General features: G+C 40.8%; 1 protein-coding gene across 1 annotated transcript in view; it reads right to left on the reverse strand.

Annotated features, from left to right (window-relative positions):
• Positions 1 to 18,969, reverse strand: part of LOC101862460 (E3 ubiquitin-protein ligase UBR5) — a 63,250-nt gene extending 44,281 nt beyond the window's left edge. The window contains exons 1-16 of the mRNA XM_035973058.1: positions 18,780 to 18,969; positions 15,084 to 15,210; positions 14,564 to 14,637; positions 13,071 to 13,205; positions 9,988 to 10,255; positions 9,477 to 9,536; positions 7,521 to 7,752; positions 6,194 to 6,411; positions 5,449 to 5,571; positions 4,238 to 4,348; positions 3,472 to 3,629; positions 2,463 to 2,711; positions 1,549 to 1,688; positions 1,044 to 1,162; positions 488 to 607; positions 29 to 140 (exon numbers count right to left, since the gene is read on the reverse strand). Coding sequence (XP_035828951.1) covers positions 29 to 140; positions 488 to 607; positions 1,044 to 1,162; positions 1,549 to 1,688; positions 2,463 to 2,711; positions 3,472 to 3,629; positions 4,238 to 4,348; positions 5,449 to 5,571; positions 6,194 to 6,411; positions 7,521 to 7,752; positions 9,477 to 9,536; positions 9,988 to 10,255; positions 13,071 to 13,205; positions 14,564 to 14,637; positions 15,084 to 15,210; positions 18,780 to 18,841 — 2,308 coding nt within the window. The 5' untranslated portion in view covers positions 18,842 to 18,969. The remainder of the gene's footprint in view (positions 1 to 28; positions 141 to 487; positions 608 to 1,043; positions 1,163 to 1,548; positions 1,689 to 2,462; positions 2,712 to 3,471; positions 3,630 to 4,237; positions 4,349 to 5,448; positions 5,572 to 6,193; positions 6,412 to 7,520; positions 7,753 to 9,476; positions 9,537 to 9,987; positions 10,256 to 13,070; positions 13,206 to 14,563; positions 14,638 to 15,083; positions 15,211 to 18,779) is intronic.
• Between the last annotated feature and the right edge of the window lie 2,503 nt (positions 18,970 to 21,472).

Below are 21,472 nucleotides of genomic sequence, written 5' to 3' on the forward strand. Positions count from 1 at the left end.
CTCCCTCTCTCTCTGTCCCTCTACTCACCCTCTGGGTCCACAGTGACCGTCTCAATCTGTCCGTTCTCCGCCACCGCCACTTTCTTGGGCAACCTCTGGAAACAGTCAGGACTCTTGGGACCCCCGGCAGCCTTGACCACCTAAGACAAGATGGAGTTTGGGTTAAATAAAAGAACTATAAAGAACAATAAACATTCATAGTGCAGAGGGTGGGTGGGGGGGCGAGATAAAGATCTAACCAACAACAACAAAATAATTGTTACGAAATTAGACCCACCAGAAGCATCCACTGAACACCACAATGATTTTGCCCATTAAAAAAAAATTTAACCCCCCCCCCTCAAATCATCAATGAACAATGACCAAATGTGTGACTTAACTCTTTGATACCCAAGTCTTAGCACATCCCCCCCCCCCCCATACTTAAAGACAAAAAGGGGGCAGGGAGGGGAGAGAGCACCACAGCATGCAATAAAACAATGAGTACCTGTAGCTCGTCTTTCCTCAACAGCCGGCAGTCCTGAAGCAGAGCAATGGGGTCCTCCTTGCTGGAGCCAGCAGCGTCGGCGTCTCTGTGGAATCTGACGGCAGCGCACGTACCGTCGACCTGCAGTGGCACAACACAAAGGGGTAAACGAACAGTGTGGTCTGGAGAGCTGATTTCAAGGCATTCATTTCAATGCCTACGCTCCATGTGACAGTTCTGTGTTTGTCTCATGCTGGACTGGTGTACGTACTTTTCTTCCCTTCGCTGTCTTTTTGTATCCATTTATCGTCATTCTAAACGCGGTATTTCGCAGGAGCAGACCTAGTACGAATAACAACCCTATTAATACTACTAGGTTAATAAAGAGGCAGGATCTCAGAGTTTAATGTCCATCTCCAAGAAGACCAAGCCAAATAGGAGATTCTCATAAAGTGCCTTTCCCAAGGACAAAACATTAGACCGAGCCGAGACTGTAACCCCCAACTACGCTACAGACACCTCATGAGGGCAGCATACCCAAATATAGTACACTGCTATCTATGCAAGTGTTTCTGACCTTGAGGACCTTGCCCAGCTGCACGGTCTTGACATCCTCCACAAAGACGACGTGCTTCAGCGGCCACCGCTCTTCCTTCTCGTCATCCTTCACAGGGGTTACAGGACCCTTCTTGCGCTCTGAGAGTAGCAAAACAGGCAGAATGACAATTTGTTCATAGTATCTAGCTCTGAGAGTAGCAAAACGTTCAGAATAACAATTTGTTCATTTTATCTATGGTATCAAGCGCCAAAACGTCACCAACAATTATTTTTTGCCTTTGTCATCTCTTTGTGTCATAGTTATGCACATTGGCATTATAAAAACCGCATGCTAAGATCTACAACAGTATGTCTTACTTCTTGTAGGTAGTAAAAAAACATGTGTATCAAATAACACATTCCCTCTCCTTTCCAACAGCTAGCTTTTCCTGCTAGGCTCACAGCTACCAATCACATTCATTAAGTAACCATACAGAAGGGGGGGGGGGGGAGAAGAAGACATCACAGACAGAATGAGCACGTACTCAGAGAACTCGTGGAGACTGAGGCACTGCTATGATCGCTGCACACGGATGAGGCGGGCGACGGGGGAGGCATGTCTGTCTTAATCTCGCTGCTCTTAGGCGTCTCTGGCTTCAGGGTATCTGCCTTCACCTCGCTGAAACTGAGGGAAATATAACGACGATGACCGCAATGACTACCGTGACAATGTAAGAAAAAGACAGGAAAATCGTTTAAGAAGTACAGGAGTCTGCTTACATTGAAGTCTGCGGAACCATCAGGTCTTCTTCCATTTGGCCATGTTTTCAGTAGAAAGACATTCCTCAAATAGCAAAACCAAACAATCTAGGACTCAATTTGCTTTCAGACTACCAGTGTTTTCAGATGGAAAATGTTCGGTTTCAGCGGACTCCAAATGTATATTTGCCGCTTTTTCTTCTCCTTCAATTCTGCCCATGATGTCAGACATCTTCCAAAATAGAGTAAGTCTAAGAGTGTTTAAGTAGCATGACACTTGACTTTAGGATGTACAATGGACAGTCATATATGGCTCTGCCCAGAATAGAGCACACAAGGATCACATAATGAGACAACTGTCGCTAATAAAACAACTAAGGAGCCAACACTTGAAGCAAACTGAATGTGTTATACATTCAAAAATATACCAGTTATTTACATACATTTAACCCAGAGACAGTAAACAGAGCAATACACAGGGGATAAGAGTGTCACATAGGTGCTATTAATATTTCAATCTAATTTCCAGCAAATAAATGTGATAAAATATATCAACAGACCAGAGATTATACTAACTACATCCAAATTCCTTCTTTTGAGAATAAAAGATTTATAAGGCAAGGTGTAAGTAAACAGTAACCAGTCAAGTTCATTTCTACTTCATTCAGTCGAGAGAAGAAGAAAAGAAAAAGGATCTCACCTGCCAGGCTGTCGAATTCGGAACCGACAGCTGTCTCCCAGCATCCAGGCCGCCTCGAGGAGCTGACCCACTTTGGGGACACCGTTGATCTCGGAGAAGGCGATGGCGCCGGCGTTGTAGAGGGGGGCGCTGCGCAGACACACAGTGACGCCCGTGACTATCTCCGAGGAGGACACCGTCTCCTTCGCCTTCTTCTTCTTGTTCAATCTCTCCACCAGTTTCTTTCGCTGGACAAACGGCATCACACCCCTGTGAAGGAAAGAAAAAAAAACCCAGTCATTTTCTGGTTTCAGAGTTTTACAGCACTTGCAACGTTATTAAGAGATACGTGCTGAAGACTGGAGATATTCCTAAGGAGTAACAAACAAAGAACAGGAAGAGAGATATGGATGATAGCTGCTTAATAGGAAAGAAGGAGCAAACCCTACCAGAGCTCCTGCAAACCATCTGCAAATAACAGTCGTTATGGTTAACATTCATATACATTAACAAAACATCCCAAACACTGAGATGTACTTAGGTTTTTGGGGTAAAGAGAAGCACATAGAAACAATCTCAGTCATTTAGTGTTACAGAGGAACTAGACCAATACAACAGAACTACAGAAGGAGAGTGATGAAGTGGTACCTTGCATATATACCAGTGGTTTTTTAGTCTCACTTTTAGTTAAAGAGTTTTAAAGTACTAGCAACACAATACGGTCATAAAATGCCCAAGATTACAGGTGTTACTAGAGAGTAACAAGCACAAAACAGAACGGGGAGAGATATGGGCGATAGGTGTTAGACAGGAAAGGAGGAGCAAGCCACTCCAGAGCACCCGCAAACCATCCAGTTGTTTTAATAAGAATCTGAAAAAATACCAGGCACTTTAAAAAAAACACCAAAAAAAACAACTAGCAGCAGATTCGATAACGAAAATACTGACAATAAAACACCACCAACCCACACTAAATTCTAACACACCCACAAAATTCTACACGGTCTCACACACACTGACACAAACTCACCACCAGTAGAGGGCGCCACTTTCTAGCCGCGCGCACGTGTAGAGCGTGCAAGTATGCAGGGAGACCACTCTGTCGGAGAGGAACTCAGAGAACTGCATGGCTGCGTGCTCCAACTTGGAGGAAACTGTGCTCAGCGACTCGTCAAGCCACGTGGCAATCTGTAATTGTAATTAAACGAACGATTTAAAAAAGCTGTAGAAACTCGATACATACTTGCTTATGGTCTTGAAGTCAAATTGGCTTAGATTCGTCTAACAGCTTTCCATCAAAATCAATGACTAAACCAGTAGGCATGATAAAGCTTCGCCTGGACAGTAGTCAAATGGATATTAAATAAAAGCCGTGAGAACTGATACGCACTTACGGTTTTGACAGTTAATTACGTCAGGACTCCGTGGAACCAGGCTCTCGCCAATTTTTAGGCATATGGAGCTATTGGTATCTTAAAGCTTGTTTATTTGTCTTTCTTTTGAGGACAAAAATACCTATATGCCTCGAATAGTCCTCGAGATATTTGAAGTTGAAGGGAGATGAGAAAATGGTCCCCAATGTTGAAGACTTCAATAAATCAAGAGACAATGGAAACTGAAAATTTACATTTCCTAAGCTTTTGATCTACATTTTTCTGTAAAATTCCCTCAGAGACCTGTTTTTAGAAAGACTAATTTACAATTTCTCTCTCAGATATACAGTGCCACAGTGTGGTAGACACATGCAATTATTACATGTGCAATAAACAACAGTGAACAAAAATCAAATGTCTTACCCGGAAAGACTCTGTGAGAACAGATGCCCGTACACCGCAGGCAGACAACAGTGTTCCTCGCTCGTACTGAAGACCCAGATGTATGGCTTTTGGGTGACGGACATTCGGATTCTGTACACGTACACACACAAGAAGAAAACGACCAATCAGTTCAAAACAGTGAAAATTACAAAAATAAAGCTAAACAACTAGAGAAATAAGCAAGACCTTCATCTGGGAAAAAAAAAAATCATATCTATAGGAGGTTTTCGTCCTTTCAAAGACCTTTGTCCATTTCAGCAATTTAAAAAAACAACAACAAAAAAAAACAAAATACAACATTGTAAAAACTGTAAGATCTGAAAATACAAAAGCAGAAAGAGAGAAAGAAATAAAATATCTATCCCCCTTGTATGTATATCAAACTTAAATCTTTTGCACACAAGGCCAAGAGTTTAACCAGTTCACTACGGATGCTGAATGATACCAAAAATAACATCCAAATAGGTGAAGAGTGTTTCTGTGCCACACACATACGTGAGGCATGCTGACAAAATGAGTCAGGTCTCCCTATCCACGATTGGAAATATCAGCTGAAAATTGACACCGGGGGGGGGGTCAAATTTGTAGATTTTCAATTGATGCCATTTGAGTTTATTAACATGCCTATCATTATTTCTTTCATACTTATAACTTGTACAAACTCCACCTATAAATTAAATGTATCATTACCATAGGGCTAAAATTCTCATTCAATCAACACATCTCACACATGTGAGGCATCACAGTGAAATCAGGCGCTTGTCAAAATAATCAAATCGAAGATATTGGCATATTCCCACTAGTTTGGCAATTTTGATAGAATTATCTTTTGTCTCAATACCTGTAACGTCCATTTCAAAACACATTTCTGTGTGAATTTTATTGAAAAATGTAGATGAAAGGCACAAAAATGGAAATTTTCAGTTTTCAAACACTCTCACGCTATGGAAATCAAATAATTTTGGTGGCCATTTTCTCATTAAATTTACCTCCGAAACCAGGTGACCCCACCTCATTCAATCGCAAATATCTCATTCAACCTCTATTCAAGATAAACGTGTAATTTTTTTTATCGAAAGATAGACAAATAAACAAGCTTTAAAATTATACACATAACTCCATATGTCAAAGAAATTGACTAGCGCCTGATTCCAGCGCGTCATGACACATATTAGCTGGCCAGTACTCACGTCAGGATGTCTGTAAGGTTCTGCATCGGTCCACTTCCAGCTGTAGATGCGCCCGTCTCTGCCCAACCCCACCAGCTCTGAGTACATAGCCTCGATATGCCGGAACAGCGGCGGGTCTCCATCCTGCACAACATACATCATAAAACAAAATTAATTGGGCTGAATTATTTGGGGGGGGGGGTTTAAGTCTAAAACTCCACGACAAGGGACTTGTAATAAGTGACAAAAATAAAAATGCAAGTGTCAACGCAGACAGACATGATCCCCCTTTTCATACCAAAATCATAATTGCTGAAGTAAAGAGAACAACAGAAACGAAACGAAACAGACTACCTGCCACACAGATATCAAACCTTTCTTGAGGTGGTAATTTATTTTCCATACATAATAAAGTGTAATATACAAATGAAATATATCCGACAATTGCATCTGCCCTCTACACCCATAGTATAAGAGAAAGTAAGTATATAAATGAAAGCGAGCTATAAGAAATGTCACCTGGATATTGTGAAAAAAAAGACAATTTACAAAGTTGCATTTGCAAACTATAATGACAAGTTAATAGACACAAATAATATTGCTTCTAACAGAAAATAAATGTTTAACATAACCATTTTTTCTGATCAAAATAATGGAAATGACATTCCTGGGCTACTTAAACATCGGGATAGCCAACACAACACAAATTTCCTTCTGGGACAATAAAGCATTCTCATATCTGATATTATCTTATCTTACAACCAACCTTTTCCGTCCAGTACTGCAGCTCCTCTCCTATCACCAGAGGGTTCTGTGCAGGCGGGCTCCCCTTTTTGCCACTGTCAGCCCCAGCTGATTTACCTTCATCCCTCTCTAGAGATTTGATTGTTTCGTCACGGAACGACATTTCCAGTCTGCGTCGGTGGTCTCGGATGCGAAAGATGGAGTCACGGTCTCTGTCCAGCTGCTCTCTCTCGCGGTCACCTAACGCGGTGGGAAAAACAATATCATTTTTCATTCATAATTGGTTTTAGTTTGAACAAAGGTCAATAAGTGCTCGTGGTCACCTGACAAGGAAAAAAAAAAGATTGTGAACAACACAAAAGAAAAATATGCGTATAAAAAGATATGAGTTCAGTTGTGGTTTTATTGTTAGTTTGATAACATGTACAGTTGATTATCAATAGTTCGAGTTAGAGTAAAGATAATGCATATAAACACAATAGCAATCCTTTAGTGCAAAGATAGAAAAGGACAGACAGGCAAGAATTAAAGAAAAGAAATGGGATCCGACCAATGGCATCCTCAAACCACATACTACGGACAGATTACCACGACTGCAATACTAACAAGCTACAAAGCAAATCAGAGCACTTACCAGTCACCCACAGAACCAACTGATCCCCCCCTCCGCGCCACCAACTTATTCTCTTAACCCTCGTAGCGCTAACCGGAAGCGCTGAGCGTGCTCCGTGCCCGGCTCGCTCAGCCTTGACTGTTCGTGACCTGCCCCGGAGTGCTGGCCCGGTCGTTTGAGGCCCACGCAGGGAATGTTATAGTTTCATTTTGTATCTTGACAGTAGGCAAAATCCTAGACAAGAATACATTTCTAAATTCAGAACGGACTACACTTTCCAGAGGTATGGTTTTCAAAATGATAAGCTGTTAATGAAACCAATCATTCATTCACTGTTCAGCGCTACAGGATAATTGACCTAAATAAACATTGTTGAGTCTATCCCTAACAGAACCCATGAAGGCACGCAGTGCCTTGACCCCTGGGTTATATTTTCCTTGATTTTGATTGGTTGAACCATTCTAGAATAAAAATTTCTATTAGAGAACTAATAATAGCAGCTAAAGGTGACGCTATTTGCTCCAAAAATAAGGTGTTCCCCCAAATCGACAATAGTCGCCTCACGCCCTTGAGAGCTGGCAAGCCCGTTGGCGATTATAGTCGCCTCACATGCTCAGCGGAGTGAGAGGGGGAGGCGAGTTTTGTCGCCTGGAGCGCTTCGAGGGTTAAGACAAAAGGAAGCTGTCAACCAACAACCCAAAACAGCTTTCCACCAACAACACACAAGCAAGCATACCTAGTCTTGACCTTGTCCCGGAGCCCCGACTGCGAAGCGACGAATAGCCAAAAACGTCCTCGTTGAACATGGCGTCCGCTTCGATGATGACAGACGGGTGCTCGTGCACACCAGAGTCCAGGAGGGAGATGAGGTCATCCGGTACGTACGAGTCTTGGCTGTCGTCATCATCCCCCTCGCCCTCGTCATCCCGACTCAGCAGGTTGTTCACTGCCATATTCACATCCAGGTTCTGGGAATACAGAATAAGCAACATTGGTTGAAAAAAGAAACCTTCCACTTCGAGTTCAAGATAAGAATTGAAGACCTGAGAACAACAACAAAGTTAAGTCACATTTTCCACAAAGAAAGAAAGAAGTCCTGCAGATCATTTGAAAGCAGTGACAATGGGCTACCTATTAATAATACTGATGGAGCGCAATTCTGTTCCTACGCCCAGTTATTCTTGTTCCAAGGTGCGAAGTTGAAATGCAACAACAAGGTCAAGTCCAGAAAAAAGTATATTTAAGCCCTCTAATCGGAACTCACTTGAATGTACTTCAGGAATGAGGTTTTCATTTTCTCGAAATCATGTGACTTGACCTTGGTGTTGTTCTCAGGTTTTCAATTACAGATAAGCACATGAAACCAGCGACTTATGGAAACACTAATGGTCAAATAGTGCATAAGACACAGAACATTTGTGAGGTGTGCAGACAAAATGAGTTACCTCTCGCAATCCACAAATGTAGATTTTAGCCAAAAATTGACACTAAGGTAAAAATGGTAGATTTTCTATTGATGCCATGTTCTTTAAATAAAACATATCTTTTATTATTTCATACTTATTTATAACTTGTAAAAACTTCACCTATAAGCGTGATGTAAGTATTTCCATAGGGCTCAAATCAGAGAAGTAACTCAATTTGTCAGCATGCTTCAAGTTTACAATTACAACAATGGTAGCAGAGAAAGGCAACCCACTTGATACACTGAAACATACAAGAAGTCAAATTCAAAAGGGACAAATGAAACTCTTCAAAATCTTTTGTTTCAGAGGGGGCGGGCACGGGGTGTAATAATTGTATTCTTCTTCTTCTTCTCGATCGCATCACACTTGAAGTCCGGTATCTGTCATAAATTGGGCCGTCCTGCTCAGTTCATCTGGCGGCCTGTATAGCTTCTCTTGTAGCCTCAGTGGGGTTGGCCACGTTTCCTGTCTCAGGGCCCTGTGTGTCTTGCAGTGCTGAAGGATGTGTTCAACAGTTTGGTCCGCCTCTCCACACTGGCATTTTGGTGATTGTACTAGTTTAAAACATTTGTACATATGTTGTCTCAGTCTTGTGTGTTGTGTCCTTAGTCTGAAGATAATCACTTGTTCTTGGCAGGACAGTTCATGGTAGTTATCTGGTGTCTGAGGTGCTTTAAATAGTGTATTCATAATAGTTTTTATTTCTGTGTAGTTAACGCTGTTGTCTGGTTGCTCTTTTTGTGCTCCTAGTTTGGCCATCCTGTCTGCCTGCTCATTTCCCAAGACACCACAGTGTGATGGAATCCACCGCAGCATGATCCTCAGACATGGGATGTCCTCAATTTCTTTTCGTAGCCTTGGTAGTTTGCCGGAAGTGATTGCCTGCAGTACTGACATGGCACCTGTTAGGAATACTACTTGGCTTTGGGGGTCTACCACATTCTTGATGATGTTTGCTGCATGTACTAGAGCCTCCGTCTCTTCCCTGTAGTTTGTACAATGTCGCCCTGTTGGGACTGCCTCTGCTTGTCGTTGTCCATTTGGGAACTGTACGTACACTCCGGCTCCTCTTTTCACAGCATCAGTGGCAGATCCGTCTGTATAGATCCTTATCCATGCTTATCGTGGGTAATAATTGTATTAAAAATTAACAGTATATCAAGACTACAAAAGAAAGGAAAAAAACAACCCAAAAGTAAATATTATTCAGCCAATATAAATCTTACCGTTCTCTGTAGTTCCCTGATGATGAGATTCCGGGACTTCCCTTGTAACACAACCTGACACTGAAAGTTTAAAATAATATACATGCTTTTTTGGGGGGCAAATTGTATCCACCGATCAAACAGAAAAAACACTAAATAACAATATCTTACAGATCTCTTTTTCTTTACACGTAAAACGAAAAGATGAAACATTCTAAGACATGATCAGGACATTTTCACAAGAGGTAAGAACATTTATGGTCATAAAAAGAATCCATTCAATAGCATTCTGAACGGGATCCAACCTGAAGCCTCTAGATTACAAAATGAAAGAATGCCATAACCACAACACTGCCCTGCCCCTCCCCCAAATTGCCAAACCCTCTACACCTGATTAATAAATCTGAGACAGCCCTTGGAAATTTTGAACTAATTTGTCCAAAGTGCACTCTTCCCTTAGGTATGACTAGAACAAAATCATTGAGGCGACGAGTTGATAAGCCTGCTAAGAGAAATAAAGAAATAAACCTACCTGGCTGATGAGATCCTCTGGAACAACAGAGGCGGGCACGAGGGGCCTGCCGCCAACAATGACCCCCGACCTCCGACCCCCGCGGCTGACGTGCACGGCCCGCTGCATGCGGCTGAAGCTGGTGGGCTGGTTGTTGTTGACTCCGCCCCCGCCCCCACCACCCCCGCTGGTGCTGCTCCCGCCGACACTGGTCGTCCCACCGCTGGCTGCTGACCCACCGCGGGTCGCTGAGGGGGGATTGGAGGTCACGGCCGAAGCGGGCCATCGTCTGTGGGGGACACAATTATCACAGTTATGAAAAATTCTGGATCGATAACAACAACTGATAAATAATTCCGGGAAGTCGTAGTTTTTAAAAAGTTTTAGTAAGAATGTTAAGACACTTGCAACGCAAATAGTTTGAAATAGGTTGTATCTTTTATTCTAGTGAGAGTTTTGCGGCACTTGCGACACAATACTGTCATATAAGTGCCGACAGAGGTGTTGCAAGAAAGTAACAAACACAAAAAAGGAAAGATAAGGAAGATATGTTTGAAAAGAAAGAAGAAGCAACCCACACCAGAGTACCTGCCAACGACCCACACAATAAGGTTGTATAAGGGCAAAAGATTAGGGGTGTTACTAGAGAGTTGCACATAAAAAAAGGAAGAAAAGAGATAAGGACGTCCGATGTTAGATACAAGAAGTCAAAATCAAAGGGGGAAAATGAAATTCTTCAAAATCCTTTGTTTATCATCTTCTCTGCCGCGCCCGTAGAATTTACGGGCCTGAACCGTGTAGTGCTGTGCCTATGGCCCGTAGAATCTACGGGACTGGGACACAGATTATTTTGATACCAATTGTAACGGAAGTTACTGCTAAAATCTTGTAATTATTATTGGGGTACCATCCCTTAATGTTTAACATCATTTCCCCCCCATATTGAAAGCGTCAGATTCAGATTTTAGCTCAAAAAGAAGATTAGATTTAGATCTAGATCTAAAACATCTAGCGCACAAAAATAATTTATTGGCAGTAAACAAAGATGGGCTTACATGTATATATATGGATTGTACAAGTCTTGTAAGAGATATGAAAAGCTTCTTGTCACTTCCTCTTTATCTGCAGACACACAAAATGCATTCCCCCCTTTTTTTTGTCTCAGTTTATCATTACTCCAATGTGTGTTGGTTTATGTCGTTTGATGGTGTTGTTTCTGGCATGTTATTAACTCCAACTTTTCTCCATCTAACTCACAATGTAACCGCCCCCCCTCCCCCACCCCAAAAATTATATAAATAGTAACGTGGTTGAATGTAGAATGTACATGCAGAAATAATTTAGGAAATCTTCATAAAATAAAAAGTTATGGGAGGTAGAGTGGGGTCACCCCTGAGCCGCCTTGGTACATAGGATTCCCCCCCGGCACATGGGCCTATTTACCTGCGGCATTGAAGGGGTTAAGGGGATTGGGGAGGGGAGGGGTGGGGTGGTGGTAGTGTAATAATTGTATTAAAAATAAACAGCAGAGATGCCAACCACAGAAAACCGAAATGAGTATTGGGAAATATGAAAATGTGTATTTTCAGGGGAAAATGTGTATTCCCCACGACCGACCGACCGACTAGTAATAGTAAAATGTTAAAGGGGTTCAGCAATATTTCCTGAAAAAAAATTACTAGCTCACCAGCTCGAAAAAGGGAGCACATACGCGTACAATATACATGTATCCAGTCAACAACATGTCAGTGTTCAGTATCGTACTGGGGTCTTGTTTGACTTAAATATTTCAGTCTATTATACCGTTAATATTTTCCTCTCATTATTACGTAAAAAATAAATCCTGCTTTGAGAGTTCAGAAGAGCCTAGAACAAAAATTTCAACAACCAAGAACCAGTCTGGGTGTCATGATTCATATTATGAACTGACAGACTCAAATTATTGCTCAAACTCAGAGAAAAGCGATAACTTGAATGACTCAAGTAGACCCATGCACTGTGAGAGTTGTAATAGCTGTGGTAGGGCAAGATGTAGTGACACTGAAAATCTACTAGTCTTGAACAGAAAGCCACAACATGCACTGTAGGCTAGGTATAATTTACTATCACCCATCCAATGAAACGCGAACACTTTATTTCAATAACACAGACTTGCAAAGTTTGAAGGGTCCCGATTCCGCACACGGCCTGCACCAAAGCGCGCTTTGCAGAAAGCTCTAATCAAAATTTTGAAATGTGCTTCCAAGTTTTTGTCCTCCGGTGTTGCCATCACACCCTCCCCCATATCTTAAACCCCCAAAAATCCATAATCTCCTCCCCTATTCCGTAGTCCTATACTTCGCAAGGCTGTTACTCCCACCAAAGACGATCTTTGCTCACACGATGCCGCATTTATTTATGACACGAATGCGCGCAGGTTCAGTGACCGGTCACGATGGCGAGCCAAACAATCTAAAAATCGGACTACGCTTGTATTTTCTTTTCTTTTTTTTCCACAAGTGACAGCACAGGGGCAAGTCCGAGCAATGATTAAATTTTATTTGCACGGCCACCTTGCGTTTATACTGCACAACCTGCATGTCACAAAAGTTGCGTTATCAGACAACTGCTGGCAAACTACTCGGTGGTAACGAAAGCGAAAGTAGATCTTGATTTTCCCGATCGAGCCTCGGTGTCACATACGCTTCCGCCCACCGCCATAGCTGCCTATTCGCGTGAAAGTGAAACGTACTCTCCGGACCGGGAGAAGCTAACGAATATAATATCACGATCGCGACCGGCAAAAATAAACTTGCTAACGACTTTGGACTTGGTTTTCAAATATTCCGGTTCTGCGATACTGATACTATTTTGACAAAAGATGGGACTTGAGATAGGTTTACTCAATCTCGTATTTTCCGCATTCCAGGATGCGTATTTTTTCATGAAAAGTCGTATTCGCGTATTTTCGGCAAAAAATCGTACTAAAATACGTAAAATCGTACTGGTTGGCATCTCTGAAACAGTATATCAAGACATTACAAAAGAAACACAACAGCTGTGAGAAAAGACCAAACCCCTTCTACCACCAACAAAAACACTTTGCTGTAGTTGTTCCTACTGACCCTGAGGCAGTGGACTGAGCAGCGGCCGAGCCCAATGAGTCCGACACGAGAACGATGGGAGACTCCATGACCAGGGATCCGTTGCGGGCGGTCGAGGACGGTGTGCGCTCCATCTTCTCCAGCTTGCTGGCTTTCCTGAGACAAGACAATCATATATAGAGTCAGTTTTAGTACAGAGTTTTACGGCACTTGCAACACAATAAGGTCATGTAAGTGCCGAAGATTAGAGATGTTACCAGAGAGTAACAAACACAAAATAAAAAGAGGGGAGACAAAGACGATAGATTTTTTATTGGAAAGAAGGAGCCAACCACCCACATAATTATAAAGTCAGACCAGACATTCGTGTTGAGTTGTAGTTTTATTCCAGTAAGAGTTTTACGACATTTGAATATATAATTAGACATTCGTGTTCAGTTATAGTTTTGTTATAGTAAGAGTTTTATGACACTTCCTTAGTGTCAGACATTTGCGTTTAGTAGTTTTGTTTTTGTAAGAGTATTACAACACTTGTAACCCAAATAGGTTATATAAATGCCAAAGATTAGAGGTATTACTATTATAATAAAATCTAGCTTTTGTATAACGCATATATACCCACTCAACAGCAAGCTCTGTCTATGGGCTTTACAATCTATTAATACCCCAGTAGACCCATGAACACTCTGAAACATTCTCTGCAGGAAACATACGATGCAAGCAGCTGATTATTAGAGAGTAACATACAAAAAGATAGACCAAAAAAAAAAAAAAAAAAAGATGAAAATAACCCACATGATAAAAAAATGAAATATGAATTAATTAACAAAAAGATAAAAAAAAAAAAAAAAAAAAAAAAGGACAGAGAAGGCTGCTAGATATTAGAATATGAAAGAAAGAACAAACCACACAAGAGCACCCAACACAATAACTATCATTTACTGTAGGGAAAAAGTCAGATTTTGGGGGTTTTTTTACGAATAAATGAAGTAGGCCCTATCAGACCAGTGGAATGCCCTTGCCATCCATACACATTTTCCCTGGATTATAAGGCGATTCAAACACAGGAACAGATTCCTGCGGTTAAGCAAAAATAATTCTAAAACTCGTTTAGCAACACCTTCTTTTGTATCTTGTAAGAAAACATAGTTCTTGGAATTGGTGTTTTTTTCACATTACCATCGCTAGATCTACAACTGCTGCCATAATTTGTCAAGAACAGATGAGGAAACCAGTAACACTAACCAAACAAAGGTAGAGAACACACTACGTCAAAGGACCCACTACCAGCTAGAATAATCTTTTTTTTAAAGTAATGACAGAGTAAAAGTCTGCTTATACACGGAAGACAAAAGCAGAAAACAGAGTAATTCTATTCATTTCCCCTTAACTGAAACAGAAGAGTTTTGGCATGACGAATATTCAAGGAATTCACAACTGAGCAAACAAAAATAGTGAAAGCTAAAAAAACAACAACCAAAAACAGATCAATTTTATCAATAGACAAGACTCACGGTTTTGGCTCCGTCTTACTGAGGTCCAGCTTTTCTGTCGCCACAAGGTATGGCACTCTGCACACCCTTCCATCCTAATTCATCAAATGACAGAGAACAGGAAGAAGTATTAGCGTAAACTTCATAATTCTAAAAACTTTAACTTTAACTCCTATTTTGTTAGTTTAGTTGAAAATATGCACACATTTTGCATTTTCATCACCAAAAAAATAAGAATAGTTTTCTTCAATTTCAAGTTACAAAAAAGAATTAAAATTTGATACGAGAAGAATACAGTGCAATACAGGCAAGAAAATATTCACGTGGAGGAAAAGAAGAAAAAAAATCAATCAAAATTTTAAAAAACATACACATATTAGCCTATCTGAAGCAAATCAGTCAGAAGGTTAAAATTGTATCTAGATCTAACAGTTTTCACTTTCATTCAAGTCAACGGAAATATTAACTGTGTTATATGAACAAACAAAAATTTCTACACAAATCTGCCTTCGTACAAAATGTCTGGAGCTACGTTACTCACCTCTCTCAATAAAGCAATGTGAGTGGGGCCGACAACGCACTCTGTGATTGTGATGTTCCTCAGAGATGTCACAGCAGCAGGTGCTGTGAACCCATGTTGACTAAATCTGTCGGAGACTTCTCTCAGTCTGAAAAATGGAAAATAAAAATAGATTCTCTCTTAATCTGAAAAATGGAAAGTAAATATATTATTTTTCCCCCTTTTGTAAGTAGGATTTGCAATAAAGTTCAATTAATATGGCAACAAGACTGCCGGAATTCTCCACAACGGATTTAGGGAACAAAGATAGATTTTGTATCAGGTGTTTGTAAGCTTCCGAGGGCCATAAAATCATAAATTCATTAATTAATGGGGCATGGGCAAAAAACACGTCAATGGTTGGAATGGCAAAACAACTCGCATGATGACTTTTATTGACAGATCTGGTAGACTTCCGTGAATGCATGACCTAAGTACCCCTGTAAATCAATCAGCTATTTTTTGTGCACAAAGCAAGTCGTTAGTTCCCAATAGCATAACAAACCAAATATGCTACAAATGTAAGGCATTGTGCATCATTTAAGACTGAGCTTTCCATTTCGGAGGTAGGCATGAAGCATTCAATTGTAAAAATAAGAGGTGTAAAAGTATTATCCTGTCAAGAGTATAGTTTGACAGATCTCTACTTTAACAAGATTTGTTGGGCTAGACATGTAAGTTGAGACCAAAGACCAAAAGCCAAAATAAATGTTTTCGTCTCAGGCTAAGTTTAAGCCTACTTTAATTGTCAATTCAGAGTTCTAAATAAGCAAGTTTAGAACTTAGGAAGGAAATTTGACATTGAAGCAAAAATACTTTAACCTGCAGGGGCTCCACTTTTCAACTTAATTAAGAGGTTCCTTCACCCTTTGTTTTTCTATCTTTTATTAAGGGTATTTATACCCTTGTTTTGGAAACTTAAAAGGGTTATTTTTATTGGTTGTGGGGGGTTTTTTTGGTTATACCTAACAGAGAGAAAAGGTGACTGCCACATATTATATATATAATTATACATATATATTATATATATATATATATGAGTGTTTTGTCAAACCAATGACTCGGCTTCGAGATAGAGAAGCGGGAAAGTGATGCTTGTCAGACGCACACACCACCATGTTTTGAAGCGTTTACATGCAAACCCCTAAAACAAATTTTAAAGAGTAACGCTCACACATCACCAAAACTTAAAGGAGGTAATCTGCTGGTTTAATGCGTAATATTACGCACATTTGAATTTGTGCGTAATGGGGAGCCCTGACTTGAAAATATTTTACTTTCACACATGCCACATGAAGATTAGAAGCACTGTATATTTTAAAAACATAAAAAATCTTTTTAAAATAAAATGAACGGGAAAGGAGCTATTTTATTGCAATATAAACTCAATACTGATTCCTTACACCCACGAGCTAAGAGGCTGCTCTATAAAAATGAGCACACCGCTTTGCGAACAGTGGGTACAAAAACGTATCAACGTTTGCTTTAGGTCTAAGATGTACCTCACTGATCATCATGAGTTCAGCAAATAATAAGGTGCAAAAGAGAGCAAACTTGACAGACAAAAACTGGCAGCTCGACTGGCTAGGCCTAAAGATTGACAAAATCTACACTTACTGATTCATTACACCAAATCAAGAAACAAACAAGCAGGCTGCAGACATTGGATCAGTCCTGTCCTGGTGTGGTGTCTGTTTTGAAGCGAAAAACTCGACTATGGGCCAGGACAGCCCTAGGCCTCAGGCCTATCCCACGACAGGACTGTACTAGCGCGGTAGAGATTTAATAGATTCTTTGATGTTGGCCTAGGCGGAGTTAAAAATGCATGAACAAAAATTTCTTAAATATTGGCCAAATTTAAGAAATGGTAAGATTTTCGTGATCAGCGACCCAAAATTAGCAAATATTACATGGGGATTGCAATTTAATGCCCGATTACAAAGTTAAATTAATTTTTGAGAGTTTTATTTACTTTTACGTTCTTTTTTTTTTTCACTATTTGAATTTGGCGTGCACTTGACCTAGATACATGTGTAGATTCAAGACTCTGTGTCTTCAAGGTGGATGAATTTTAAGGCCACCTCTATTCTCAACCCGGGTGAGAATAGCGCAGGCGAGTCTTTTGGCTATTCTCACCCGGTGGGCGTTCACCGTAGGCCAACCAGTGAAGCGTTCACCCTGAACCACAGAATTCTACACTGTGATAACAGAATTATAGCATTCTAAACCTCCTGTTTTCTAATGTTAATAGGGCCTAAGATAAGTACGACTAGACTGTCAGTCTAGTCGTACTTAATATTGATGGCTGAATTGTAAATGAAATTTTTAGTTTGCAATGCCTAAAGTATTTGTATTTCAGACAAAACCAAAAGGCGCCTTACTGACTTGCATGTTATGTATTTGAACCTGAATAATTACTAGATCTAGATCTAATGAGACCTGTGTACTTAACAGGCTTGAGTCGATAGGGCCAAACCTAGATGGCTAGACTAGCAGTCTAGCCGTACTTAAGTACTAGCCGTACTTAAGTACGGCTAGCCACTTCGTTTTAACTTTGTATAGGTCAATTTGATCGTCCACACCGATAGACAGTATTCAGAAAAGAGACAGAGAGAGCTGAGAGGGGAGGAGTAGATCTTGCGAGAACTTCCGGGCAAAACAAAATGGCAACCTGCGTAGTTCGGCTCGATTCGAAAAGTGAAATAGCCATAGCATCTTTGAAGACGATCAAATTAGCTTACTTTTGTGCTATAACGTAATTTTTTCTTGGCTTTTATCAATTTGATGATCCACACCGATAGACACAGTATTCCAAAATGAGGAAAAACAGGTCTTGTTTCACAGCGGGTGAGAATAGCCTACGCTGGCAAGTCTCACCCGGGGTGAGAGGTAGATCGTATTTCTATTCTCACCCCGGCTGAGAATAGAATAGCCACTTCCAAATTTTAATGAATAGATCTACTGGTCCGAGATTCTCCATTGAGAGATAAAAACTGGGGAAAATCATGAATTCAGGTTGAGACAAAGGCAAAGTCAGTCCGCTGGTCCGGTATTCTTCAATCTTACCGGAAAAACAGGTCTTGTTTCACAACGGGTGAGAATAGCCAAAGCAGGCAAGTCTCACCCGGGGTGAGAGATCGATCATATTTTTATTGTCACCACGGGTGAGGATAGCCTTTTATTTTAGCATCATGTGCTATGATGACTCCACTATGACTATGACTGAGTATGGACCTGGTCTGAGCCTGAGTATTCTAGATCTAGATCTAGATTAGATTCTACTGTATTCTCTAGGCCTAATTAATTAACAATAAAATCAATGTGACAATAATCCACACAATTTCACCTACCTAAAAAGTCCCCAGACTTGAAAAGAGGTAGAATCTAGAGTCTAGATTCTAGATTCTAGATGATCTGGGCCTCCTAGACGTCTAATATCAGACTCAAAGTAACAACAAGGACTCAAACAACATATATTAGTATTAGCTCGGTGTTGGAAAACTCAATCGGACGTACACCAATCGTTTGACCAGGACTCCATGATGAAAAAATTGATCATCCTAGACCTAGAGTCTGCACGACACAAAAACTAAACGACTCATCAGTCAAAGTACTGGGAGGCCTGAGGACTTGTCCCTTTCTAGATTCTAGTTTACCACACAAAACAAATTGGCTTACTTGTCGATAAGTTGGTCATCATTTCCAGGTAATGGTTGAACAGCAAAATGTAAAGATGTCATATTTTCCTTCGGCAGTAATAAAATCACACAGAAAATTGCTAAAATAAGTCTTTGCACAATATTTTTACAGCTGCGAACCACAGATCATCGGCGTTTTACGCCATATTGTGGCCAGAGCCAGCAACGAATTTAACCTTTTTGCTCATTGGTTAAAAATTCAAAATGGCTCGGAGAGGATAAAATTCACAGGCAGGCACTCCCTCGTGTTAAGAAATGCGCCGTGGCTTTTCTCTCAGATAACGTAATTCTTATAAACTCAGTTTTCAATTAAAGAAAACACAATTTCATTAGCAAGTCTTCAATTTAGTCAATAATACTCAAAGAATATAAATGATTTTCTTTTTTGGCCAAAATGGTCAATCACCCAAACTGACAATCTGTGAATTTGGTTTGGTCTCTGGACTTTTCTACAGGGCCTAGCCTAGTTAATATAAGTTCCCAAACGCTAGGAATCTAATTTTCAGATCATACAAAATATATTTATTTTTGACATTGCATAAATTATTCGCTGTCCGTATGCCTAGGCATCAACGGTGAAAATTAATACGCTAATGTGCGAATGAAAATCATTATGAACGTAATAAAGAGATAGGCCTAAAGGACAAAAAAAAACAAGATTATTATTGATTATTTTTTTAAGGGGGGGGGGGGGGTTGAATAATACAATATTGTTTTGTTTTTGTTTGATTTGAGGGGGGGGGGGTAATTCAAATCACATAATTCCATTTCTATCGTTCATAAAAGGGCGGTTATAGAGGCTCAACTGGAGAAGAGAGAGAGATGTAGAACCAGTAAGAAAATCGGGATATAAGGTGTTAACAAGTCTAAAACGTTACCATTAATCATACTTGAACCTCCCCCTCCCACCCATCCATCCCCCCCCCCCCCTCACTTTTTTTTCTTTCTTTTTTTCGAACTTTAGGCTAGGTCTGATTCTTGGCACGTGTTAGGCTAGTTCGTAACGGCCTGGCCTCAACAAAATATCTCCGGCCTCTCGCCGTTTGTTTTACAGGTCTTTATCACGGGAAGCAACCCAGTTATATCAACCATGTTGTCATGATATACAAATTTCTTAGGGTAACGTCCCCTTACAAAATTCCAGCTTCGTTTTCTTTCAACTTAATAAATTTATAATAAATATTATGATGACACTGTTTGAAGTGTTTGCGGCACAAAATGTCGGAACTTTCCAAAATACCTGTATCTGTACAATATATATCGCGGGGTAACTACATATGATGTAGTTGCCTTTATACATCATAATCATGTACAGGACGGCCACTCATTACAAGACGGCCACTCATTCTCGAAAAGAAAAGTTGTTATATCGTGAGCGTGTGAAAAAAAAAAAATGAAAGTGTCATCAACAAGGCAGGGGGAACAGACGAAGACATCAAGATAAGAATCTAAAAGGCAAGAGCATCATTCATCATCCTCAGAAATATATGGATATCTAAGGAACTGGGATTGAACACCAAGCTGAGTATCTTCTAGGGCTGGATTTTGCTCGGTTAATCGAAGGCTTGTAAAGCAGCGGAAGTCTTGCGCTAGAGTCTTGCGAGCAGGCTTGTGGTTTGATTTGCCTCCCGCTTGCTACCGGAGGGAACTTCCGGTGAGTTGTGACTCGCGGACAGTCCTGCTGTACTGTGTCGTGACGTCGCGAACTCTCGTGGCAGTGGGCTCTGTACATATTATAGATTCTCTGGTTATTTGCGCTGAGAGGCTTGCACCAAAAGTGCAAGATCGGTTGGGGTTTTTTCATAGTTCGGTTGTAAAAAACAAAAAGCTCTATTCAATGCACTTAAAAATTAATATTGGATCGGCTATTCTTATGATGTTAAGGCCTGTTTATTTTTAATGTGCACGAGCCAAGCGCTTCATCGTCGCACGCAAAAGACCTCAGTTCGATTCCCGTAAGGGGAGAAATTTTTACTGAGAACCTCCGTCTTTCTGCTGGGGCGTTGTTCCCTCTCAGCCCAGGTTGGCCCTGACATTGGGTTGAAGTAGGCCTAGCCCGTCTCCTAAATGTTCTGTATTATGTCACTGTGAGTGTAACACATCTACAAAATAGGTTACATACATACGATACAAAAGCCAATCACAACGACCCCTGGAGTTCTCCATTCTAGGGTAATCTAAGTCAACTTATTCTTATTACTACCAGAAACCTAGGTCTCTGTTACTACAATACCACGCTCCCTCTCACTTATCCATTCGCTTAGCTGATCAACGGCGGGAAGTTAAAAATAACTTCAGCTCTCTACGCCTTGCACCAAAACAAGCCCAGCCTCTCCCTTCCTCCACGGTTCAAAGTTCACACAGCGCACAGTACTGTCTTGCTGTTTGAACACATCGGACTGTCTTGTCGCCATCAAGACGGTCCTACGCCATCGAGCCCGTGCCGCTCGCTCGGTGTATCGAGACAGTACAAGTCAGCAGGTCAGGTTTGGAGCTTGTCCTGGGGCAAATCTGTAAGCCTAGCGCAAATCAGTACTGTGTGAATTGTGAGGCCTGTGGCAGCGGACGGGACTTGAGGCTTGCGCAGGCCTCGATTAATCGAGTAAACTACAGCGCCACGCCGCGCAGTGACTCTGTGGGCGAGATTTCTCACTCTCCCCCTCTCTCTTTTTC

The sequence above is a fragment of the Aplysia californica genome, unplaced genomic scaffold (genome assembly GCF_000002075.1).
Source record: "Aplysia californica isolate F4 #8 unplaced genomic scaffold, AplCal3.0 scaffold00976, whole genome shotgun sequence".
NCBI lineage: Eukaryota > Metazoa > Mollusca > Gastropoda > Aplysiida > Aplysiidae > Aplysia > Aplysia californica.